This window comes from Panulirus ornatus, chromosome 55, assembly GCF_036320965.1.
Source record: "Panulirus ornatus isolate Po-2019 chromosome 55, ASM3632096v1, whole genome shotgun sequence".
Lineage (NCBI taxonomy): Eukaryota > Metazoa > Arthropoda > Malacostraca > Decapoda > Palinuridae > Panulirus > Panulirus ornatus.
In genome coordinates, this window is record NC_092278.1 from 33,214,681 (window position 1) to 33,241,400 (window position 26,720).

Sequence of the window (26,720 nt, forward strand, 5' to 3'; positions counted from 1 at the left end):
CCCCCTTCCCCTCCCAGAGAGAGAACCTGCCGTCGTCAACCGTGCTGCCTGCTCCGACCCCACAAGCATCGTTCGGTGTGTGGGAAAATATTCGTTACCAAGACCCCCGAGTCGAGAATCCTCACTCGCGCCAGATCAATGGTCCACGCGCCATTAACCTGTAGCGTAAGCGATGTTCTCCGACACAGGAATAGGATAGTTATAAATGAAAAGAACTTTTAAAAATGAAATAGAATAATACGTCCTCGACCACATATACTTTTCTTCTGTCACCTCGTCAGAATTTGGAAATCAAGACAAAAAAAGATTCTTGAAATTCAGTGTAATAATTCCTGGTGGATATTTTAGACAGTATGATGAGTGGCTATAGCTATATACGAAATGTGATTCAGCAGTACTGAAACATGAGCAGAGGTGATTCGATTATTCTCGCTGCTCGTGGGAGAGGCGGCAACTGGCACAGGTTAAAAGTCCGCGGGCTGGCGTGAGTGTGACGTCAGAGGGCGGGGACGACGCTCCAAGCCAACCAGCGAGACCCGATATAAAGCGGGAGACTGCGCCACGTTGGTCACTCAACCTCCGCTTGTCATCCACGGCCGACCGTCGGTGATGGTCGCAGCTGAGTAACCACACTCGCCAACATCTCCACCGCCACACGTCAACATGGTGCTCTCCAGCAACAACGCCGCCACCAACATGATGCAAGAGACGAGGTAGGTCCACTTCTATCTCCTCCCCCCTCACCACTGTACAGATTTTCCTCGATATCTAACGACCCGAAGTCACATCCAGTCTTCTGACGTACACATATATGTATACATAAGAAATGCATCAGGGCCTCAGTCCATTATTACTCCGGTGGTGGCAAGAGTTGAAGACACTTGTCCTCTTTTCCCAGGCTGACCAGCTTGGTGAGCGAGGCTTCCCGCGTTGCTGCTGAGGCAGCCAAGAAGAACCTCAGCTTCCAGAGCCGCGACCTCAACGTCGTCCATGGCAAACTGTCCGACCTCAAGCCTAAGGTGAGTTCTACCATCTGTTGCACTGCCTCGTCCATACCCAGACAACAATTATCGAAATATCCTAAAATTCCTTCACCTAAATTTGGGATTTTATTCTGAAATCGTCGCGAGCTCACGTCATTGTTCAAAGTTAAGTAATGTTTCTCATTAACATACAGGTGCGGACCTTCGTGGAGGAGAGCGCCCGCCTCTGTCAGCCAGCGAACGTGCACATCTGTGATGGCAGTGAACGTGAACTGCGAAACCTGCTCAACGTCATGCAGCAGGCCGGCATGATCGAACCTCTGCCCAAGTACAAGAACTGCTGGTTGGCCCGCACTGACCCCGGAGATGTTGCTCGCGTGGAGAGCAAGACCTTCATCGTCACCAAGGACCGTCGTGAGACCATCCCTACACCTAAGGAGGGCGTCAAGGGACTCTTGGGTAACTGGATGTCGATTCACGATCTGAAGGGCGCCGTCCAGGAGCGTTTCCCTGGTTGCATGGCTGGCAGAACCATGTACGTGGTGCCCTACTGTATGGGACCCTTGGGATCGCCACTTTCCAAGATCGGTATCGAGTTGACTGACTCTCCATACGTTGTGGCCTCAATGCGCACCATGACGCGGATGGGGCGTAAAGTACTGGAAACTCTTAGTGAAGAAGACTTCGTCAAGTGCCTTCACTCAGTAGGCTGCCCGCTGCCCCTCAAGAAGACCCTAGTCAACAACTGGCCCTGTGACCCCGCACGCACCATCGTCACCCACATACCCGACACTAACGAGATCATCTCCTTCGGATCAGGTTATGGAGGCAACTCGCTCCTGGGCAAGAAATGTTTTGCTCTTCGTATTGGTTCAACAATAGCCAAGCGTGAAGGTTGGCTGGCCGAACACATGCTCATCCTGGGCATCACCAACCCTCAGGGCGTCAAGAAGTACATTGCTGCCGCTTTCCCCTCTGCCTGTGGCAAGACCAACCTGGCCATGATGACGCCCTCGCTGCCCGGCTATAAAGTAGAGTGCGTGGGCGACGACATCGCCTGGATGAAGTTTGACGAGGACGGAGTCTTGCGCGCCATTAATCCTGAGAATGGTTTCTTCGGCGTGGCTCCTGGCACTTCCATGCACACCAACCCCGTGGCTATGAAAACCGTTCTCTCCAACACAATCTTCACCAACGTTGCCAAGACGAGTGATGGAGGAGTGTTCTGGGAAGGTCTGGAGAAGGAGATCCCCAACGATGTTACCATCACGTCCTGGTTGGGCGACACCAACTGGAGTAAAGAATCCGGCAAGCCAGCCGCTCACCCCAACTCCAGATTCTGCACCCCAGCCGGCCAATGCCCCATCATCGACCCTGCCTGGGAAGACTCTAAGGGCGTGCCCATCTCTGCTATTCTCTTCGGCGGAAGACGACCTCAGGGAGTGCCTCTGGTGTACGAGGCATTCGACTGGAAGCACGGCGTGATGGTAGGAGCAGCTATGAGATCTGAGGCAACGGCTGCAGCCGAACATAAGGCTAAGGTCATCATGCACGACCCCTTCGCCATGAGACCATTCTTCGGCTACAACTTCGGTCACTACCTACAGCACTGGCTCAGCATGGAGACCCGCACAAACAAGCCCCTTCCCAAGATCTTCCACGTTAACTGGTTCCGCAAGAGCGAGAAGGGACGCTTCATTTGGCCAGGTTTCGGGGAGAACGTGCGAGTCCTGGACTGGATCCTGAGGCGAATTGATGACGAGGACGTGGCCGACGAGAGCGCCATAGGACTGCTTCCAATGACCTCTGCCATTGACACAGTTGGCCTTGAAGACGATAACATTGATATGGAAGAGTTGTTCAGTATTCCCAGGGAGTTCTGGGAACAGGAGGTGCGTGACATCGCTAAGTACTTTGACGAACAAGTTGGCGACGACCTGCCTAACGAGGTGCGAGATCAACTTAAGAAACTGGAGAAGCGAGTTGAGAAGTTGTGAAAGATCTGTAGTACTGATAACACATCCTATTCATTTTTCATCGGTCACTTTATCATCTGTAGTACTGATAACACATGCTATTTATTTTTCTTCAGTCACTTTAATCAACTTTCATTGATCATCATCACGTCATCCCCTCACGTACTATAACGTTCCACGTATCATGATCTGCATGAGAGATCAATTCATCTACTGTAACTTCTTTTGTTTACCCCCACAGTCATATCTTAATGTACCGACAACACAAGTTGCCTCAGCTGTGCTGGGCAACCTGTTTGTGTGAGTTTATTTCGCGCACTACCTTGCATGCCTGTGATAGAACTGTTCCTTCTGTAATAGGTTAAGTGGAGAAAAAATATCTTTTATATGAATGTTCTTGTTTTCTATGATTCCGGTGATGTACTACAGTACAGACAAGGAGACACAAGGTTTACAGTTGATGCTTGTGTGTTGTGTACACCTTTGCAGTTGAATGCGAGGCTTATTCCCTAGTGTGGAATGATGATTGAGCTGTATAAACCCTACGGCATATAATCTCCAACCACACCAACATCAGAGCCATGCGAGAGTCAGTTCTTCCTGTGTGTGGAAGGTCACCTACACTGAGTACCGCCCTCAGTTGCTCTGCAAGATGAGATGAAAGGCGGTCATGTACGAACCCCTTAGCAACGAGAGTATTCCTCTGGGTTTACTCTCTGCAGCACTGGCTCAGTCTGGAGACCATGCAGACCAAATGACACAGATATATTGTTACTGTGACCTGATGCCTGACCAGGTCAACCTTCCTCCATTACCAGGGAACGGCAATGGTTCGTATAACATCTCGAGATGTCACCGCATATTGGTCACAGCCCGACTGACCCCCTACAACACTTTGCTGTGGGGATCCTCTACGTTGCTACACCTTCCCTTGACACCCCTGCAACACTTTGCTGTGGGGCCCCTCTACGTTGCTACACCTTCCCTTGACACCCCTTCAACACTTTGCTGTGGGATCCTCTACGTTGCTACACCTTCCCTTGACACCCCTTCAACACTTTGCTGTGGGATCCTCTACGTTGCTACACCTTCCCTTGACACCCCTGCAACACTTTGCTGTGTGACCCTCTACGTGGCTACACCTTCCCTTGACACCCCTGCAACACTTTGCTGTGTGACCCTCTACGTGGCTACACCTTCCCTTGACACCCCTGCAACACTTTGCTGTGTGACCCTCTACGTGGCTACACCTTCCCGTGACACCCCTGCAACACTTTGATGTGGGACCCCTCTAAGTTGCTACACCTTCCCTTGACCCCTGCAACACCTGGTCAGGTGATCTTACAGCTACCAGGCGCCACGCTACCCCTGCCATCTCCCCCGCCCCCCCTCCCCCCATGAGCATATGCAGTCAGCAGTGTGTGGTGGTGAGTGACGTCATGGAGCCACGGGCCAGTTGCTGGGGCAGAGTCAGCGCCCAGCTTACACACACACACACACACACTCTCTCTCTCTCTCTCTCTCTCTCTCTCTCTCTCTCTCTCTCTCTCTCTCTCTCTCTCTCTCTCTCTCTCTCTCTCTCTCTATCTATCTATCTATCTCTCTCGTGATCTGTCATTCTCCGTCACTGCAGAAACTGAACTTCTACAATGACTCAGTTTCTGTGGTACTAGATGCAATTCCGGAGACGTTCTCCATGTCTGTGTCAGCGCTGACCGTAGGCATATATATATATATACATATATATATATATATATATATATATATATATATATATATATATATATATATATATATATATATATATATATATGTCCACGTCATACATTGCTCATCTTCCCGCACAAGAAATTCATCCGTTTTCATATTGATTCACAAGAAACGACAGGAAATCAATTCTAGTTTCCAAACAGAGACACGTTTACCTCAGCTACAATACCTGCCGAACCGGGACATTCGCTCTTCCATTAATGTAATCATCGACATTACTCGAATTTACATCTGGAAGTCTACCAGGAGTTAAACTGACGTGAGTACTCAGCTCTTAAAATAATCGCACCAGCGAGCAACAAGGGAGCATTTCTCTCTTCTTTTTTTTTCCCTTTTAGATAGAAATATGGAAGTTATCTCCATCGCATCAGTTGGTTAATTCAATGTCACTGAATTCTCCAGTTAGCCGACGCACGGTTCATGGTGCTACCTACCTGAGACACGAGAACGAGTCGCGTCTTCCTAATTCCCCTACAGTTGCAATGAACACATGGCGAATCCCCTCCCAGCACACACACACACAGTGGCAGCCGAAGAGCAACGCCCGGCAATGCCACCGCTTACCCACCGAGAGGAGGTCAGTTGCCCCACACCGCATCCCCAGACGTCCCCCTCCCACCGGCCGTGTGCCAGGGAGAACTAGATGACAGAAGACCTCTGATGGTCTACGACGAGGGTATCTGCTGCTGCAGGACGGGGGGGATAGTACTATCCTCATCCCTACGGATCGAGAGAGGATAGTGAAGCAGAAGGCTCACCACAATCCACTGCCGTGAATGAAGAGAGGATCGCGAGAGAAGAGGGCTCTGCGTCACTCAGAAATAAACATGGAGACGGGGTGGTACAGCAGAATCAATCCTCCTCCTAACCCATCACCATAGATGGAGAAGGCCGCCCCTCCCACCTACACACACACGCACACCAATATAGATGGAGAAGGCCTCTTCCCCACATACCAATATAGATGGAGAAGGCCTCTTCCCCACATACCAATATAGATGGAGAAGGCCTCTTCCCCACATACCAATATAGATGGAGAAGGCCTCTTCCCCACATACCAATATAGATGGAGAAGGTTCCTTCCCCACTCCACCCCTACACACGCACACACACTGATATAGGTGGAGAAGGCCCCTTACTCCCACTCCAGCATAGACAGGCCCATTCCCCCTCACCATCATAGTTGGTGACAGGATAGTCAAGCAGTATGCCAGAATTTTGGTCATGATGATATTTCAAGAAAGAATCAAAGGTCGTGACAAAGACATGCTGACTGGAAAAGAAATATTTTACTTAAAATTCAATGTAAATTCTTTAGATTCCTTATGTGTGCTTCACGAAGGAGAGCTGGTCGCCAGCTGCATCAGCTGCGACGAGGGTGTGCCTCAGCTGTCCTGAACAGCTGCATCAGCTATGACGTACGTTTCATGACTGTGAGGGGAGGTGCGAGCAGACTGGACCCACTCATTATCTTTTCACGACAACCGTAAAGTGATTCCCGAATGCTATCACAAAGTATGAGAGAAAGCTATTTCCGTGGAGTATATTCCTCTTAGGCCCTGAGATAACAGACTGATTACACCAGAAGTCCTTGAGTAGTATAATCGAGTGTGGCCCAACGGGTTGAAGCGAACATGGCTAAGTTCAGGCCCTGATAAGTGTAACGTAGACGGGCCCATGGGGTTAACCCATGAGGCGAACCGCACATGGATACAATCCCTCTCTTTTCATCCACGTAAATTCTGAAATGAATATATAAAGGATTAACATTTTAGACATATTTTCCCCCTGTCTCTATTTTGAGCAATTTCACAAAGGGTTTTTTCCCCCTGTCTCTATTTTGAGCAATTTCCACAAAAGGTTTCTTTTTTCCCCCCGTCTCTATTTTGAGCAATTTCCACAAAAGGTTTCTTTTTCCCCCTGTCTCTATTTTGAGCAATTTCCACAAAAGGTTTGTTTTTTGATGTCATGGCCTTACTTGAAGGTTCTTTTTTGTCAACTCTGTTTTCCGGGACGTGTTGTTAACCCGCGTGAAGAGGGTCAACAAGGACCTCCATCCCAGTGTTACTGAAGAGGTGCTCGAAGAGTGCTTTGGTCCCATGGCTTCTCCCTAGCGTGAGTTCTGCGTACTACAGGGCCGCACTGGTTCGTGGCTTCTCCTCCTCCCCGTTATGAGTTCTATGTGCACTAAGAAAGCTGTGGTTCGTGGCGGCTTCTTCTCCCCGTTATGAGTTCTATGTGCACTAAGAAAGCTGTGGTCCGTGGCTTCTCCTTCATTTGTGAGTTCAAACGGCTCCAGGGATATCATCGTGCAAATTTTATCCCCCGTCTCCGAAATATATGGTCCAGGAGCACTGGCTTTTCCCCAGTGTGGGTCCAAATACATACTCCAGGAGCACTGGCTTTTCCCCAGTGTGTATCCAAATAGATACTACAGGAGCACTGGCTTTTCCCCAGTGTGTATCCAAATAGATACTCCAGGAGCACTGGCTTTTCCCCAGTGTGTATCCAAATAGATACTACAGGAGCACTGGCTTTTCCCCAGTGTGTGTCCAAATAGATCCTCCAGGAGCACTGGCTTTTCCCCAGTGTGTATCCAAATAGATACTCCAGGAGCACTGGCTTTTCCCCAGTGTGTATCCAAATAGATACTACAGGAGCACTGGCTTTTCCCCAGTGTGTGTCCAAATAGATCCTCCAGGAGCACTGGCTTTTCCCCAGTGTGTATCCAAATAGCTACTCCAGGAGCACTGGCTTTTCCCCAGTGTGTGTCCAAATAGATCCTCCAGGAGCAGTGGCTTTTCCCCAGTGTGTATCCAAATAGATACTACAGGAGCACTGGCTTTTCCCCAGTGTGTATCCAAATAGATACTCCAGGGGCACTGGCTTTTCCCCAGTGTGTATCCAAATAGCTACTCCAGGAGCACTGGCTTTTCCCCAGTGTGTGTCCAAATAGATCCTCCAGGAGCACTGGCTTTTCCCCAGTGTGTATCCAAATAGATACTCCAGGAGCACTGGCTTTTCCTCAGTGTGTGTCCAAATAGATACTCCAGGAGCACTGGCTTTTCCCCAGTGTGTGTCTAAATAGATACTCCAGGAGCACTGGCTTTTCCCCAGTGTGTATCCAAATAGATACTACAGGAGCACTGGCTTTTCCCCAGTGTGTATCCAAATAGATACTCCAGGAGCACAGGCTTTTCCCCAGTGTGTGTCCAAATAGCTACTCCAGGAGCACTGGCTTTTCCCCAGTGTGTATCCAAATGTCCAAAATACTACAGGAGCGCGTTGTGTGCGGCTACTTCTTGGTGTGAGTTGTGGGTGCCCTTGCGAAACTGATGTCGTCAGCTTCCCTCCAGTTCGGGTCCAACGTCAACGATGGGGTTCTTTTGCGTGTAGCTCCACCACAGTGTTGATCCATGCACCGTGGGGCGTACCTATCGTCGTATCTTCGTTGCTGCGATCTTCATAGCGGTGTAAAAGTGCTGTGGTGCGTTGCTTCTCTCTCGTGCGAGTTCTGTGTACTCCAGAGGTGTTGGGGTATGTGATTTCTCTGCAGCATGAGTCGTGAGCCTTCCAACGACGGAGCTTTTCGGGGCTTCTTCCCAGTATGAGTCTTGGTCGCTCCAGAGGGGCGCTGTGCTCCGAGGTACATCGCTTTTTTACGTCGTCAGAGCCCCGTTTTCCCTTCCAAATCGCCAAAGCCCAGTTTTCCCTTCCAAATCGCCAGAGCCCAGTTTTCCCTTCCAGACAGCCCTTCATCTGAACATCCCACGTGCCAGGGTTCCACTTGCTGCTGCTCTCTCTCCCCACACACACATTGCCTTTTCTCGCCCCGCTGGTCTGGACGCCCTCCAGGGGTCGCACTGCAGTCGTCAGGCGCCCTTGCTGCCCGCTGGAACAGCCAGCCAGCCTCTCTGGGTTCCGTGTGATCGCCAGGTGCGCAGCCCGCTCCTGCAAACACATAGATCATCGGCTCAGAGGCAATCTTCCGCAACACGCTGCACGGGTCGCAGCCCAAACTGCTCAGTTTCCTTCGTAACGCACACGAGGGGGTCACCTTCTTCTAGCTGCCCAACGCCGCGTTGCCCCTTGCAACAAGGGCCTGTGCATCAGTATGCAGCAAGGAGCAGCAACGAGAGGTGGGGAGCGTGGGGGGTTTGGGGAACGAGATGTGGGGAGGGGGGGAAAGTGACGTCATACGTGCCTCGGGCCAGTTGCTGGGTGGCCATTTTCTGTTGTCCGGCCCCGGCACCTCACGTGACCAGGAGCCTTGGGAAGGTGAAGTCGGCGAGAGCAATTCTCTCAAAACACGTTTTCTCTCTCTCTCACTGGAAGGGTCTTCTCTGCAGCACTTTCGTGTAATCCCCGAAGTCCCGAGTACTTCAAACGTTTTTCTGCTGTGCAACCCAAGCTTAGTTTGTGGGTGTTCATGTTCCTTGATCTGTATCGACGTTATGTAAACGGATGTGTGTGTGTGTGTGTGTGTGTGTGTGTGGTTGGGGAAGGGGGGGGAGGGGTAGCGTTTTTGTAACCTCCGGTTATACAAGGCAAAGCCCGACCGACGTCTCGGAGAGAGAGAGAGAGAGAGAGAGAGAGAGAGAGAGAGAGAGAGAGAGAGAGAGTGGCCTGTAGAACGTCAAGGGATGATCTTACACACACACACACACACACACACACACACACACAGGGGTAAACCACCTGCAATGTTAGCTGACTGACGACACTGATAGACAGACGGGCTCCCTGAGGCGTTCTTAACGAGTCTATCGGTTCCTTGTATATAAGTCGAGGCGGGGTTCAGTCCTCCTACAAGACCACTGGGTATGACGCATCCGTGTCTCTCCCCACAACTGACTACGACAGGTGTTTTCCTACGCTGATCCCAGAGTAACAGGTGTTTTCCTACATCTGACCAACTGCCATCAGATGTGTATGTCCCCCCCATCCCCCACAACACCTGATCAACAACAGTTGTATCCATGCCCCATATTAACAACAACCGGGTGTCTTTTCACTCCCGACAACGGCCAACAAGTGTCTCTATACACCTGACCGGCGGCAGAACCAAGAGCAACAGGTGTGAGCCCACACCTGACTAACAACAACAGGTGTACTGTTCACCCGACCATCAATAAGAGGCGGCCTCCCGGACCAAAAGATACAGACATCTCCCTCTACTTATACAGTTCCTCAAGACGTATCACATGCGTCTTAATCCACTCGTACAGCTACAGCAAGTGTGGCCCTGCTGTGTAGCTACAGCAAGTGTGGCCCTGCTGTGTAGCTACAGCAAGTGTGGCCCTGCTGTGTAGCTACAGCAAGTGTGGCCCTGCTGTGTAGCTACAGCAAGTGTGGCCCTGCTGTGTAGCTACAGCAAGTGTGGCCCAGCTGTGTAGCTACAGCAAGTGTGGCCCTGCTGCGTAGCTACAGCAAGTGTGGCCCTGCTGTGTAGCTACAGCAAGTGTGACCCTGCTGTGTAGCTACAGCAAGTGTGACCCTGCTGTGTAGCTACAGCAAGTGTGGCCCTGCTGTGTAGCTACAGCAAGTGTGGCCCTGCTGTGTAGCTACAGCAAGTGTGGCCCTGCTGTGTAGCTACAGCAAGTGTGACCCTGCTGTGTAGCTACACGTGTGCCACGTGTCTTAACCCCTATAGTAATACCTGACACAGATGCCACTCAAAGCAAGTTTGGCTGTGATACAGATGTCTCTCCACACCTCGAAATCTGCAGCAGGAGATATTACAAATGTCTCGGTACACCCTGACAGCTGCAACAGATGTGACATGAATGTATTCGTACACCTGAGCAGCTTTAGCAGATGTGTACCACCTGAACAACGGCAGGGGGTGACGAACGTTCCTCTGTACTCCTGCAGCAGATGTCTTGCACCTGAGCGTCTGAGAGCCAAGGCGAGAGAAACAGCTACCAACCTGTTCCAGTGTCCTCTTTGCCCTCTTCGTGGGGTCGCCAGACAGACTGGCGCCTCTGAGATCGCGTGGTTGAAGTGGAGGAGGAGGAGGAGGAGGCGTCTGGGCGGCGGCGGTGGTGGGAGAAGGGAAGGGTGGAGGACGACCTCATCCTACCTAACTTTCAGGTGGTGTCGAGCTCCCAGGTGGGGATAAGGAGGGGATGTATATGCACTCCCACGACTACCTTCATTCTACCTCCTCACTCCACTTCTTCCCTCCATCCACACACACTCCTTCCCTCCCTCCCCTCCCTTTCTTCCCTTCCCTCCATCCCTCCCACCTTCTCAACAGTGAATTACGAAACGTCTTCCGTCTTAGATAAGGGAGAAAATTTTGAGCGGTCGGTGCCTGAACGCGCAAGAGGGCGAGGGGCGTGCAAGGGATGGAGTGAGTTAATACGATGTGGTATACTGAGGTCGACGCGCTGTCAATGGACTGAACCAGGGCATGTGAAACATCTGGGTTAAACCATCGAAACGCCTGTAGGGACCTGATTCTATATAAGGAGCTGTGGTTTCAATGCACTTACACATGACAGCTAGAGAATGGATGTGAGCGAATGTGGCCTCTCTTCGTCTGTTCCTGGCGCTACTTCGCTGACGCGGTAAACGGCGATCAAGTATGAAGGTCTTGAAAAAATAAGCATTCCTTGTACTTAGAATATAATGGCTCATATGAGCAGATCTCTTGGCTCGTTAAAGATTCCTTGTCCGAACGATGTTTTTCAAAACCTTCCTCTCTCGTCGAGATGTGTACGAAAAAAAAAGAAAATCATTTATGAATTTTCATATAACTCTAAAAATGTATGAAAACGTATCTCTCCGATCCACAACACAGACTATGTAAGTTGATTTACAGAGGAGGCTTATGATGTCCAAGAAGTGTGAGTTTGAACGTATGAGTGAGTTCCCCATTGACTTACATCACAGACGATGTAAGTTAGTTATATAAAAGAGGCTTGAGGGTGTTGAAGTGATGTGAGTTTACATATGAAATCGCCCTCGACTTACATCATAGATGTAAGCAGCTGCTTAAAGGAGACAAGGTGTGTCTTACTGTCAACCCTTCCCCCCCAAAAAATGTCACTCCGTAACATCATAGTTCAGCCCAAGGCTCTATTCCTCTTCTCTTCTGTTGTCTCAATCTTCTCTACACTATCGCACTCCTTCGAGAACCCTACATCACTCTCCTCCGCCCGAAATTCTTCGTCTCTTTAAAGCCCGTTACCCCAGTCAACGCCCGCGAGAACCCCTAAAGTTACACACACCCTCCGAAGTTCTTCATCGCCCAGTCAACAATCGAGAGATATCTACAGCTGTGTCTTTACCCATATGTGAATCTGGCACACACACACACACACACACACACACACACACACACACACACACACACACACGAGTACGGAGGGTTAAGTAATTAAGACGCAATAAGTAATTAAGGCGCAATACGTAACTAAGACGCAGTATGTGACAGAACAAAGAAAAAATACTATAGACAACAAATGCAGCACAGTAGAGTCTCTGAGTACTTTAAGAGATCGTAGCGCCTGGCTGAAGTGAGACGATAACGACATGACTGAAATTTCGTGAAACTGGGATGGAAGCGCTTTTGCGATGTTGTCCTTGTGGACAAGCAGGTCAGCTGTCGTACATTACCAGCAATGTAGTCACGCTGACTAAGTATGTGTGTTTCCGTCCACTGAGGTTGTGAAGGAACGAAGGGGACAGAGGCGAGCAAGCAAGTTCGTTTGAACCCTCTTGATCGCACTAGTGCGCGTACTGGCTTCATCATCGTCAAGGCCGAAAATGAAGACTTAAATTGTCTCTGACTTTGCAAACTCATCAGACACACGACAGGTTCGAGGGGACAAAAGGACATCAGGGTGGGTACGATCCAAGCAGCTGTGTCATGACCAACTCTATAGCTAGGCCAAGGGCGCTTAACCTATATATTTCATCAAAAGTAGAGAGTTATCAAGACTATATCATTACTCGTCTTGCATCCCATAGCCATACCTACATCAGCTTTTAGTCCAAAAAAATAAGAGGTAAGAGGCCTATCTAAGGAAAAAGGATGATTACATGCGTCCGTATATACCATGACCGAGAACCACAGTATCGAGACGCAATAAGAGACAAGGCTACAGCGCTGGCACCTGCGGAACGCTCTAGCTAGGATGCGTGAGATGGCGACGTCAAAAAAAACTCACCCACAGTAGAGAGCTAATATCTATTTCTATCTCTGGGATGACGGAGAGAACAGCGCCCGTATTCCACACTAGAGATACACATCTAACTACTTCAAGTCTTGTCCTGAATGTGCAGAAAATGTATATAGTATGTTAGAGCTATAAAAATCCGTAAATTAACATGCCGAGTTTAGCATACCAAAGTTGCACACGTGTCTTGTACATAAACGAATATTTAGTTTCGCAAGAAGGTCAGTTTCCTCACGCTCAGCCTACATTATCTCTCAAACACAAAGAAATACAAATCCCAATATGAAACCTTGTCTGACGAGAGCCTTAGCCAGGCCCCATTCCCCTAGCAACAAACCTGTAAGTTGCGTCAGCTTGAGGCGGAGGGCTGTGGTACGCCTTTACCGTAGACCAATCAGAGTCCAGCACGCTGGGGGCTCGGCTATCGCCATCCAATCATATTGCTCCTGCCGCTGATGCGCAAGTTTCATGACAGTTTCTGATCTTAATACTTAACGCAACTTTGCCCTAATCCTTCTCGATGTCTCTTGTTTTCGAATATTTGCAGCTTAAAGGACTTTGGTTTCCTTCGTTGTACAACGGGGAATACTAGGGTAACACAGACAAGGTAAGAGAGGTGGTACGTTAAGAGTTGAAATTCCACGGTCAGATATCTGTATGACGTCAGGGCTAGGGACCCGTATGTCAGCGGTGGCCAATATAAACGGGCGTTTTGGCAGAGAGCGTCACTGGATCTTCAGTCAAGCTGGGCACACAAGCAATGGTCATAGCTGTGTAAGTCTTTGACATCTCTTTTCAACATCTACGTGTAATACCAACCAACATCGCCAACATGGTTTTATCCAACAACTCTGCCAACAACATCATGCAGGAAACCAAGTAAGTCCCTTTATCCCTTTTCGTGTATGAGATCTCTTTGGTTCTAACGTAAGGTTATCACACACACAGTCGGTGAATTCTAAGTGTCAGATTGTGAGTTCCATGTTAACTGTCTACATTGATTCGATAACTCTATGTTTTTGACTTTATATGTTGTTGACTTTATAACTCTGTGATCTGGCTTAAGATGGAATAACTCTGTTTGATTTTGTGTTGCATAGCTGCGTACACCGTTACATTGTTAATTTAGAGATGCAATTCGTGAAAAAGTACTTTATTTAAGAATAATGAACTTATGATCACTCTGCTGATGATTATTATATGAAGATTAACATTACGATTACGTATCTCATGTCTTATGTGGAGGTTTACCCCGCTGATGCTCATGATGTAATAATCTCCCTCTGTGTAGGCTTACCAGCGTGGTGAGTGAGGCCTCCCTCGCCGCCGCTGAGGCAGCCAAGAAGAACCTCGACTGCCAAAGCCGTGGCCGCCTCACCGTTACCTATGGCCAACTCTCCGATCTTAAACCCAAGGTTAGTTAGTTGAAAGATGTTTACATGTTATCTGTTGTAGGCCCTACGATTGATGTCTTCCACTTATATATCTGAAAGATGCATTGCAAAACCACTTCCCTTTAGCTTTATCATGTAATTTATGATCGAATTCTTCGTGTTAATGTCATAAACTGTCAGACAGATGTAATTCTAGTGAACGTATTGGTAGTAACGAGGCATATGATTCTCTAGGTGCGGACGTTCGTGGAGGAAAGTGCCCGCCTCTGTCAGCCAGCGAACGTGCACATCTGTGATGGCAGTGAACGTGAGCTGCGAAACCTGCTCAACGTCATGCAGCAGGCCGGCATGATCGAACCTCTGCCCAAGTACAAGAACTGCTGGTTGGCCCGCACTGACCCCGGAGATGTTGCTCGCGTGGAGAGCAAGACCTTCATCGTCACCAAGGACCGTCGTGAGACCATCCCTACACCTAAGGAGGGCGTCAAGGGACTCTTGGGTAACTGGATGTCGATTCAAGATCTGAAGGGCGCCGTCCAGGAGCGTTTCCCTGGTTGCATGGCTGGCAGAACCATGTACGTGGTGCCCTACTGTATGGGACCCTTGGGATCGCCACTTTCCAAGATCGGTATCGAGTTGACTGACTCTCCATACGTTGTGGCCTCAATGCGCACCATGACGCGGATGGGACGTAAAGTACTGGAAACTCTTGGTGAAGAAGACTTCGTCAAGTGCCTTCACTCAGTAGGCTGCCCGCTGCCCCTCAAGAAGACCCTAGTCAACAACTGGCCCTGTGACCCCGCACGCACCATCGTCACCCACATACCCGACACTAACGAGATCATCTCCTTCGGATCAGGTTATGGAGGCAACTCACTCCTGGGCAAGAAATGTTTTGCTCTTCGTATTGGTTCAACAATAGCCAAGCGTGAAGGTTGGCTGGCCGAACACATGCTCATCCTGGGCATCACCAACCCTCAGGGCGTCAAGAAGTACATTGCTGCCGCTTTCCCCTCTGCCTGTGGCAAGACCAACCTGGCCATGATGACGCCCTCGCTGCCCGGCTATAAAGTAGAGTGCGTGGGCGACGACATCGCCTGGATGAAGTTTGACGAGGACGGAGTCTTGCGCGCCATTAATCCTGAGAATGGTTTCTTCGGCGTGGCTCCTGGCACTTCCATGCACACCAACCCCGTGGCTATGAAAACCGTTCTCTCCAACACAATCTTCACCAACGTTGCCAAGACGAGTGATGGAGGAGTGTTCTGGGAAGGTCTGGAGAAGGAGATCCCCAACGATGTTACCATCACGTCCTGGTTGGGCGACACCAACTGGAGTAAAGAATCCGGCAAGCCAGCCGCTCACCCCAACTCCAGATTCTGCACCCCAGCCGGCCAATGCCCCATCATCGACCCTGCCTGGGAAGACTCTAAGGGCGTCCCCATCTCTGCTATTCTCTTCGGCGGAAGACGACCTCAGGGAGTGCCTCTGGTGTACGAGGCATTCGACTGGAAGCACGGCGTGATGGTAGGAGCAGCTATGAGATCTGAGGCAACGGCTGCAGCTGAACATAAGGCTAAGGTCATCATGCACGACCCCTTCGCCATGCGACCATTCTTCGGCTACAACTTCGGTCACTACCTGCAGCACTGGCTCAGCATGGAGACCCGCACAGACAAGCCCCTTCCCAAGATCTTCCACGTTAACTGGTTCCGCAAGAGCGAGAAGGGACGCTTCATTTGGCCAGGTTTCGGGGAGAACGTGCGAGTCCTGAACTGGATTTTGAAACGAATTGATGGCGAGGACGTGGCTGAAGAAAGCGCGGTAGGACTTCTGCCAAAGGCCTCTTCTATCAACTTGACTGGTCTCGAGGACGAGAACGTTGATATGGATGAGCTGTTCAGCCTTCCCAAGGAGTTCTGGGAACAGGAGGTGCGCGACATCGCTAAGTACTTTGACGAACAAGTTGGCGACGACCTGCCCAACGAGGTGCGGGATCAACTCAAGAGACTGGAGAAGCGAGTTGAGAAGTTATAATCTTAAGTTATAGTATGGCACCAAGCTGTGAGCTATGCCTATCTAGCAATTTACAGATCAATGGCAACACAAATGGGGGTGTGAAATCCCATTTACTTTGCTTCACTCTAAGTGACTTCTTCAAATACGACTCATTCCTTTCTTCTCTTAACCATTTGTCATTCATCAAACCCTCATCGGGTAACTTCATTATAATTTTAACATTCACTCTCTTGTACCATCCTATTACTCTCTGATTTTAACTTCTCAGCTGTACTGAACAATATTCTTCTTTGTACTGCGCATTTTGTCTCGATGAAATTTTCTTTAATCATCAATAAATATATATATTTTCATATGAATGAAACATTCGTTTTTATCGTTTTCCTAATTAGTCAGAAGGGTTTATGACAACGAAGAACAGACGAAGATATTTGAATAACGAGCCCTTAAAGTTTCTCAAACATAACGTGATAATTTATAGTCTTTTAAGTGTCGTTAATGGAGATTAGTACCTAAAAGCGACATATGGAGGTCGTAAGTAAAGTACAGATGAGTTGACCCACCACCATCAGGTGGTAGGCTCCACATCTCTAGGGAACTGAGGCGTCTAACCATGCAACTGTACACATCTGTAGCCGATTTCTGTCTTTGTCCTGTCAATCCTCCTTGGTACATCATATAGTCATATCCCGCTCCACACAAGGCAACACCAACACATACATAAAGGCAAGCTTTCACCGGACACATTCGTGTCCTTCTGCCAAAGTCACTTCCTTCATTTGTTGTTCCCGGTGAATATATGTGTGTGTGTGACACGTCCGCGCTCTTCAGCTCATAATGAGTCGTCAGGAACACTCAGGCATACTATAACGACCAAGTCTGCACGAGACAAAAGTGTCGTGTAGACGGAGGTAATAGCAAGGAACAGTCGCGCCCTTTTGTTTCAGTATCTTGATCAACTGCTAAACTAAAACAAAACGACGTGTTGATGAGCTGGAAAGGACGGAAGGGATGGGTATGGACACTAGAGCCTTTACTATTATCCCGCCATCGTGAAATAGAATCGGTTTTCATGGACTGCCTTGATAGAGTCCGTGCAACCATACGCTTGGAAGAGGGTGCTAACTCAGTGCTTGCAAAGCAATACTGAATCGATCACGCGCAGGGGCATTCTCATTACGACTATACACGTTCATCTGTCATGTGACCTGAGCTGGCTGGCCCTAGGTGGAGGAGATACGATCTTGGCAGGTGATCGAGGACATGGTCTGAGGCGCACTGAATACATTATCAATATCCTGACAGCTCATACCTGTACGTCCAACCTGGCGGGAGACTATTGATGAAGCTCTCTAGAACATCAAATTTTGGTTGTGTTGTTGTTGACATACCTCGCATGGGAGGGGAACATGTGACGCCTTCCTGAAGACATGTTGTTGTCGTCGAGCTGGGTACAGGATCCTGCCTGCTGACCAACCACGTCAGCAGAACGTGCCTTGATACTGGTGTTCATATGTGTGTGTGTGTGTGTTAGCGAGAGAAATGTTTACGCTCGTGTTGCCCCATCTCGTAACCTGGTACATTCAACGTGTGTGTGTATGTCTATCATCATACAAACTTACACCCACCCTTTGCGACAGGTACCCGTCCATCGACCACCCTTAAAGGGGAGGAGGGAGATGAACTGCTGGGGTTGGTTGCGAGCCGACAGCCCCGTCCGGGACTCGAACCCAAGCCTGATAGATGGGTGGGTTTGTTAAATATGAGTTCTGGGAAGAAGATTCACGCTTTTCTTTAGTTTCCTTCATTAATCCGAAGCTTTAATACGATACAAAAGCGTTTTCTAATCACATTTTCTATTTGTTGTTCGTCTACATGATTTTCTTATTCCTTCTGTCCCCTCCTCATCCAGGTCCTCAGCCGGCTCCTCCATGTTTCAGACCAAAGTGCGACGACATTAGTGTACTGTCTGTCTGTCCCCTTTGTCCCGTCGCTCCCCCAGTGTGGGTCCAGGGTTAACCCTGGCGCTGTTCTCCTCGATCTAGACGGCTAAGCTTCTTTCGTCTGATGTACAATCTTTCCCTCGAGGTTAAAGACTAACATCTCAATGTTTTCTTTGTAGCTCAGAGACCAAATGAGATATGTATTCCAGTTCTGGCTGGGCATTGTATCTAACCCCCTCAAGTCCAACTTGAAGGTATATGTTGTGTATAAATGTATGTCTATGTGCCAATGTACGTGGGTGTTTGTGTAAATCTTCGCATGTGTGTGTGTGCCTAAGTGCACGTGTATAAAGAGAGTGTGTTAAGTGCAGATACGTGTGTGTGTGTACACGTGTGTGCGCGTGTGTGCGCGTGTGTGTGTGTGTGTGAACCTCGAGACAGACTGGTTTGATCCGCCAGCCCCTGCTCGATCATCGTTCAACCGCAGCGTAGTGGAAAGCTCTCTCACACGCCACACATCCGCACTTAAACAGTGGATCTTCTCAAGGTACCGATGGGGTGCGTTATCAAAGTGCTTCAGACATTTACTAGCTCGGCAAGACTGGCAGTTGTCGTCTGCGTTGCTCTCAAGCCTCTTACGTACTCTTTTGTTATCGTCCTCGTCTTCGTGGACGGAGGTTAAGACGGTGACGTAGGTAGGTGGCAGCACCATCGTCCGTCGACGGGGCGGTGACGACACATGACTCATTACGTATCAGGAGGAGGCCGGAAACGACAGAGGCAACCTCCATTGTCCTGTTGTGGTTCACATGTCCGTCAGGTGACTGTCACTGGCTCTGTTCAGTTCAAGTCAGTTCGCTAAGCTGGCAAATATGTCTTGATTGCTGTACACCTTCTCGCTGATGTCATCCTCACACCACCACCACACTCGCTCGATCTCTCGCGCATTACTTTGTTGCCTATCTTTCTCTTGGCCGGTTGGTCGATAAACTGGTTACCTGGATTAAGATAGGAAGAATATATATATATATATATATATATATATATATATATATATTATCCCTGGGGATAGAGGAGAAAGAATACTTCCCACGTATTCCCTGCGTGTCGTAGAAGGCGACTAAAAGGGGAGGGAGCGGGGGGGAGTTGGAAATCCTCCCATCCAGTTTTTTACTTTTCCAAAAGAGGGAACAGAGAAGGGGGCCAAGTGAGGATTTTCTCTCTAAGGCTCAGTCTTCTGTTCTTAACTCTGCCTCGCTAACGCGAGAAATAGCGAATAGAACACATAGAACACATAATACCTTCCAACAGCCACGCAAAAGGGCCTGGGTTCGAATCCTGGCTGTTGAAGGGTATTATGTGATTATATATATATATATATATATATATATATATATATATATATATATATATAACTTGACCGCAGTTTCTCGCGTTAGCAAGGTAGCGTCAGGAACTCATGAAGAAAAGTTACATCCACTCACATCCATTCTAAAGCCATCACGTGTAACGCGCTCACACCAAAGCTCCTTATCCCCAACCAGGCCTCACAGACCTCACCATAGTTTATCCCAGACGTTTCACATGCTCTAGGTCAGTCCCTTGACAGCAAGTCAACCTCAAAATACCAATTCATTCTATCCCGTGCATGTAGAAATACGGTAAGTCCCGAGCGCACTTTCGTGTATTGCATCTTCAGGATAGAATTCTACCTTGAAATGTAATACACAAACGTGCACTCGGGACTTAAACCGTTTTCATTTCTTTTCTTCGTAGTTTTATATATATATATATATATATATATATATATATATATATATATATATATATATATGGGCCTACTAAATTGGAATGGGGAGTAATTACAAACGAGAAACACCAGTGTCTGTCTGTAAAGGAATACTACGTCAGCGGTTACCTTATGACGTCTTGCTTCAAAAGTTATGGAATAACCGCGTTGTTTACATCGTCATTCAATTTAAATGTACGGAACACTGTGTCTCATGGCTTGCTGCAGGTGCCTGCCACACCGTCGCCGTCTCCCTCGCGAAGGTGACGGGGTTTGTGGACTACGTACGTACCCTTGTTGTGGGTAATGACTCGTTGTCCTTGAGCCCCTTGGCTTGGCCTGCGTGCTAGCTACAGTGACGCCTGGGTTGATGTGGGAATACGTGTGATGCTGTACAGCTTCGGTAGAATTCTACTACGCTGGTGATGATTATTATGGGGACTTCATCCATCTGGGGGTTGTAAGATATACATTACGATGATTTCTTCATTCTTCTTGCTTTGGTGAACTAGTCGTCATCCATAATGTGTCATCGTTTTTCTTCATTTTCATTTGTTTCTGCAGATCTGAGATGGTACGTATTTCCATCTGTAATTTTCTTCGGTGCGTCTACGAGCTCTGCTGTGTTAAGGTGCTGAAACCATCCCAGTTTGGGTGGCTTGATTCTGTCGCAATTCTAGTGCTACGCTTGAGATGTGGTCAGTGTCGCATTACATCCATGAGGTCAGTCTGGTCATGGCATGTAATTCAACGTCGAAATAAGTTTCTTTAGGTGCTCTCTTTTTTTCCGTATACAGCGGCTCCTTCTAAGTTAGATTCCTAACACTAGATGACTTGTTTGTAAGGGTTTTGAAGTGTCTATAGGTTAAAGGGAGCTGGCAAGGTTTTCTTGTGCCTAATACACCATGGTAGTGCTGGACTGGCTAATGGTGGTAGGAGTGGCAGCAGTTGCTAGCTGGTCGGAGTGGCAGCAGTTGCTCTCCCTTTCTGTTGGTGTAGCATAAAATGCTGCATTTCTAATCGTTTTTTTTTTTTTTTTTACTAACTATAGTTGCCCACTGGAGCTTTTCTTCCTCCGTAATGTCCATTTATCCTGAAATTTGCACTTCACTGTGAGGGAACAGTCGGTTTCTTAGCCAGTTGATCCATTTCTCAACAGACGCGGTTGTAAATTCCGACGAGACAGGGCATGTAGCACTCACTATCTTCAACTCGTGTTGGGAAATGTACTTCAGAAGCTGGATTACGTAAGACCAGAATGGGGGTGATGGTGAGCTGACCAATCACAGCTTAGCCTACTCAATACTCAATACTGCCACCTTAAAAGTTCTCCTCAGTGATCAACATACTCAGTGATCAACGATACTCATAGCTGGTCACCTGTGTTCAACAGCTTATAAATCTACAGACACCAAAGTCTTAATCGATGCATAATGTCGTCCTTGGCCTTAGGTAAGGTGGCAGTACACAGAAAGCTTTTCAAACCACAGGCTCTCAAGCTGATAATAGAATTACGTGTTATCACGAGACGCGCCCCTGTGAGCTACGACAAATATAAGCAGCCGATGGAGCAGGTGGAGGCACTGCCCTCGCGAAACCGACGACCATATGGTCATAGCCTAGTCCGCTCCTCCTTCCCCCGCCTCTCTGCCACCCGTCAGCAAGCGCCCTGTAAACACATCAGCATGGTGCTACCCAACGAGGACTCTAACATGATCAAGCAGGAGACCAGGTTGGTTGGTAGTCCACACTTTATTCTCTCGTATTCATGTGCGTTTCTACCCAACGCTTCTCTCACTTTAAATACGACGTTGTCTGAGTTCCATGTATCAATCCGTAAGGCTAAACTGGTCATGAATAACCCACACACACACACACACACACAAAAGGACCTTTATGGTATAGTGATAACTGACCGTCATGCATGCACGGACGGCCTTGGGATCAAACCCCCACACAAGTTCGAATCCTAGTACCGGCAGCCGGTCCAGAGTCCACCCAGCTGTTCATCTCCCGTAAGAGCTGGCCGATAAAATAGGTATCTACCTCAGGCTAGGGCGTGTGTCTGAGTGCATACATACATAAGAAGGAGTAAAGGACATGGTACATATATTCAAGGCAAAGAGACGAGGGGAATAGGAGAGTAGAACTATCTTCCCGTACCACACAAACATTGATCACATTCTCTGGTCTCGGCGGTCTCACGTCATGAAGAAGTTTTATCTTGTACACATTTCCCTTTTCGTGACGATCGAAAAAATTATAAAAACATGTCAACAAAACTTCAGATATTTTTGTACCAAAAGCACTCATTATTATTATACAATGTAATTCACCGATGTAAACACAACGAAGCGATACATTACGTTACACATCCTCCAGTAACCTTGCCTAAATATGGAGAGTGTGGTTGAATTTTTACTGTCGTTCGGTTTTCGAAAGACAAAACACTTGAACTGTTAATAGACTTATCGGCTTCTTATAAGCAAAGGATGTGGTTACTAGTAATGTGGCGGAGCTCTTGCTTAATCTCATCAAACTTTCCCTCAGCGCATTATCTCTATCAACACAGTAAAATATATTATCTCTGAATGCTTGCGAAACTGATAATGACTACAGTGAGGTTTGGGTCACAATGTTGCGTCTTCATGGGCTTTTACATAAATGTTGCGGGTACATGACATGCGACTGATCAATGTGTGTTGCGGGTTCAGAAAGTGCGATTGAATGATGCGTGTTTTCTTCCTCCAGGCTGACCAGCGTGGTGAGCGAGGCTTCCCGCGTCGCCGCTGAGGCAGCCAAGAAGAACCTCACCTTCCACAGCCGCGGCCTCAACTTCGTCCATGGCAAACTGTCCGACCTCAAGCCCAAGGTTAGTCTTGCTACAGCTTCAATTACATGGCTAACATCAGCCAGGATATTCTTAAACTGTTGAGTACATAGGAAGATTGCTTGTATAATGTTTTACTTTGAAGCTAAGAATATCATCTTTGATTACGTTTTGAGTACAGTCTTTCCCGCATTACTTCATCGTGTCTGATGTCTGTTACTGTTTAGGTGCGGACGTTCGTGGAGGAGAGCGCCCGCCTCTGTCAGCCAGCGAACGTGCACATCTGTGATGGCAGTGAACGTGAGCTGCGAAACCTGCTCAACGTCATGCAGCAGGCCGGCATGATCGAGCCTCTGCCCAAGTACAAGAACTGCTGGTTGGCCCGCACTGACCCCGGAGATGTTGCTCGCGTGGAGAGCAAGACCTTCATCGTCACCAAGGACCGTCGTGAGACCATCCCTACACCTAAGGAGGGCGTCAAGGGACTCTTGGGTAACTGGATGTCTCCTCAGGATCTGAAGGGCGCCGTCCAGGAGCGTTTTCCTGGTTGCATGGCTGGCAGAACCATGTACGTGGCGCCCTACTCCATGGGACCCGTAGGTTCTCCACTATCCAAGATCGGCGTTGAGGTTACTGACTCTCCATACGTTGTGGCCTCAATGCGTACCATGACGCGGATGGGGGGTAAAGTGCTGGAAACTCTTGGTGAAGAAGACTTCGTCAAGTGCCTTCACTCAGTAGGCTGCCCGCTGCCCCTCAAGAAGACCCTAGTCAACAACTGGCCCTGTGACCCCGCACGCACCATCGTCACCCACATACCCGACACTAACGAGATCATCTCCTTCGGATCAGGTTATGGAGGCAACTCGCTCCTGGGCAAGAAATGTTTTGCTCTTCGTATTGGTTCAACAATAGCCAAGCGTGAAGGTTGGCTGGCCGAACACATGCTCATCCTGGGCATCACCAACCCTCAGGGCGTCAAGAAGTACATTGCTGCCGCTTTCCCCTCTGCCTGTGGCAAGACCAACCTGGCCATGATGACGCCCTCGCTGCCCGGCTATAAAGTAGAGTGCGTGGGCGACGACATCGCCTGGATGAAGTTTGACGAGGACGGAGTCTTGCGCGCCATTAATCCTGAGAATGGTTTCTTCGGCGTGGCTCCTGGCACTTCCATGCACACCAACCCCGTGGCTATGAAAACCGTTCTCTCCAACACAATCTTCACCAACGTTGCCAAGACGAGTGATGGAGGAGTGTTCTGGGAAGGTCTGGAGAAGGAGATCCCCAACGATGTTACCATCACGTCCTGGTTGGGCGACACCAACTGGAGTAAAGAATCCGGCAAGCCAGCCGCTCACCCCAACTCCAGATTCTGCACCCCAGCCGGCCAATGCCCCATCATCGACCCTGCCTGGGAAGACTCTAAGGGCGTCCCCATCTCTGCTATTCTCTTCGGCGGAAGACGACCTCAGGGAGTGCCTCTGGTGTACGAGGCATTCGACTGGAAGCACGGCGTGATGGTAGGAGCAGCTATGAGATCTGAGGCAACGGCAGCAGCCAAACATAAGGCTAAGGTCATCATGCACGACCCCTTCGCCATGAGACCATTCTTCGGCTACAACTTCGGTCACTACCTGCAGCACTGGCTCAGCATGGAGACCCGCACAGACAAGCCCCTTCCCAAGATCTTCCACATTAACTGGTTCCGCAAGGACAAAACAGGGCACTTTATTTGGCCAGGTTTCGGTGAAAATGTACGAGTTTTGGACTGGATCTTGAAGCGCATTGACAGCAAAGAAGAGGGCGAGGAGAGTGCCATAGGCCTCCTGCCAAAAGCCTCTTCCATCAACATGGCTGGCCTCGAAGACGAGAACATTGATATGGACGAATTATTCAGCCTTCCCAAGGAGTTCTGGGAAGAGGAGGTGCGCCACATCGCCGAGTACTTTGACGAACAAGTTGGCGACGACCTGCCCAACGAGGTGCGGGATCAACTCAAGAGACTGGAGAAGCGAGTTGAGAAGTTGTAATCCAATGCAAGGCTTTGAGTCCGGCATGCTGCTGTCTGTTGAGTCTGGCCGATTCAAGTTTTGAGAAAAGGACTAAGCAATAGGGATGTGATTTCCCTATTTAAAAGTACATCACTGACGCCTGCTGATGTCTAACTGCCCTCGAGCATTCGACAATACTTCAATCATGCATTTCTCATCCATTTCATCCCCATTAAGTTATCTTCACTGAAGCTATACATATTCACTACAAAGCCATATACCATTTCACTATTTTGTAAAGATAACGCCATTTTAGCGTTTTAATAAGTCTCAGCTGTGCTGGACATCTTTCTGTATGGGTTGTACAGTGCATTATGATATCTCTGTGATCTAAGCATCTTTGGTTATAAATAAAACTCAAATCATCTATTCACGAATATAGAGAACTCATTTTATTTCCTATCATCTACCCGGAAGGGTTGCTCAATGGCTTAGAGTATATTGGAAAAAAGAGGTAATAGCCGAGACTCGATAGAGGTCATGAGCGAAAACGAAATGAATCGTCGAAGGTTTCGCATCATTCCTTTAAGGATAGCTGGGGTTCTTCATGCCAGGTGGGGTTGTGGGAGAGTGTTGGTCCATCAGAAATGGACGGTGAGGTCGGCGTCCAGCCACACCGACGAGAAATGACATCTGCCTGGAGATATCTGGCTGGAGACACCTACCCAGTCACGCGATATGGAACCTTTACAGTAAATCTGTTCGATGACTTCGACTTACAGGGTAGCAGTGTAATCTGATATTGACGACTTACATTGCCCGACCCATCTACTGTTCTGAATGTAATGGATGATTTCGCCTCTTCTCAAGTTAACACGGAGGCGAAGGAAAATTAGATTCGTATCGCTTACTGAACGTGGACGAATCTTTTTATCTGGAAGAATCTCGAGCTAAATAATAACGACGAGAATATCCAGACGTTAGTACTTCTACCTCTGTCTGCCATGGCATGTGTAACATAAGGGGCTCCCTGCACCTCGACAGCCACAACAGGAGTGACAGACGACACTCCCTGCACCTGGTTATCCACAGCAAGTGTGACGGACGACACTCCCTGCACTTGGTTATCCAGAGCAAGTGTGACGGACGACACTCCCTGCACCTGGTTATCCACAGCAGGTGTGACGGACGACACTCCCTACACCTGGTTATCCACAGCAAGTGTGACGGACGACACTCCCTGCACCTGGTTATCCACAGCAGGAGTGACGTACGACACTCCCTTCCCTTGGACAGCCACAGCAGGTGTGACCCTGGGGCTGTGGATGTGAGATGCTCCAGATGACGTCAAGAGACTCGCTAGATCTCCCTTGAGAGGAGACGGATGAGGTGTCTAACACGAGCATGGGTTGAGGAGGGTGGTGACGATGAGGGTTGTGGTGGGGGAATGCCTCCTCCCTTGGGTCTGTCACCCGATGCTGATCCGGGAAGTGCAGGTATTCTCGCTGCTGCCGCTGCGAGAATATAACACATCACAATGGCAACCTAACCTAACCTTCTGGAGCCGCGAGGACGAGTTCTTTGCTCCTTGTCCGCTGGACCAACACCCAGGTACTTACGTGTACACGCGTCCCCACAAGGAGCCGGATGGTTTGAAAGTCGAACATTCAAGAGAACTCGAAACAAAACCTGAAACATCATTCACTCGGATCCTGTATGAAGCTTTGGACGAAACAACTCAGATGGTAAAGCATCGCTGCAGATGAGACAAAGATCGAAGCAGTGAGCGGGTGTTTGCCTGAACGTGAAATACGACTCTCGAACATACGAGACGTGAAC

The 26,720-nt window shown here is 48.8% G+C and overlaps 2 protein-coding genes and 1 long non-coding RNA gene across 5 annotated transcripts in view; 2 read left to right on the plus strand and 1 right to left on the minus strand.

Moving 5' to 3' along the window:
• LOC139765657 (uncharacterized) overlaps positions 1–26,720 on the minus strand; it is a 60,835-nt gene that overhangs the window by 6,921 nt on the left and 27,194 nt on the right. The gene's annotated exons all lie outside the window — the stretch shown is intronic.
• On the plus strand, positions 572–25,315 carry LOC139765651 (phosphoenolpyruvate carboxykinase, cytosolic [GTP]-like). Of its 3 annotated transcripts, none has more exons than XM_071693352.1 (3): positions 572–713; positions 899–1,019; positions 1,178–3,351. In XM_071693352.1, exons 1-3 carry the CDS (start codon positions 664–666, stop codon positions 2,978–2,980), a joined length of 1,974 nt encoding a protein of 657 aa, XP_071549453.1. In that variant the 5' UTR covers positions 572–663; the 3' UTR covers positions 2,981–3,351. The 3 variants fall into 3 exon arrangements, with proteins under 3 accessions (XP_071549453.1, XP_071549452.1, XP_071549451.1); XM_071693351.1 differs by lacking the exons at positions 899–1,019; positions 1,178–3,351 and adding exons at positions 22,812–22,932; positions 23,118–25,315 and having other exon boundaries at positions 591–713; XM_071693350.1 differs by lacking the exons at positions 572–713; positions 899–1,019; positions 1,178–3,351 and adding exons at positions 21,479–21,792; positions 22,812–22,932; positions 23,118–25,315.
• On the plus strand, positions 13,634–16,692 carry LOC139765653 (phosphoenolpyruvate carboxykinase, cytosolic [GTP]-like). The gene is made up of 3 exons (XM_071693354.1): positions 13,634–13,794; positions 14,207–14,330; positions 14,544–16,692. Exons 1-3 carry the CDS (start codon positions 13,748–13,750, stop codon positions 16,344–16,346), a joined length of 1,974 nt encoding a protein of 657 aa, XP_071549455.1. The 5' UTR covers positions 13,634–13,747; the 3' UTR covers positions 16,347–16,692.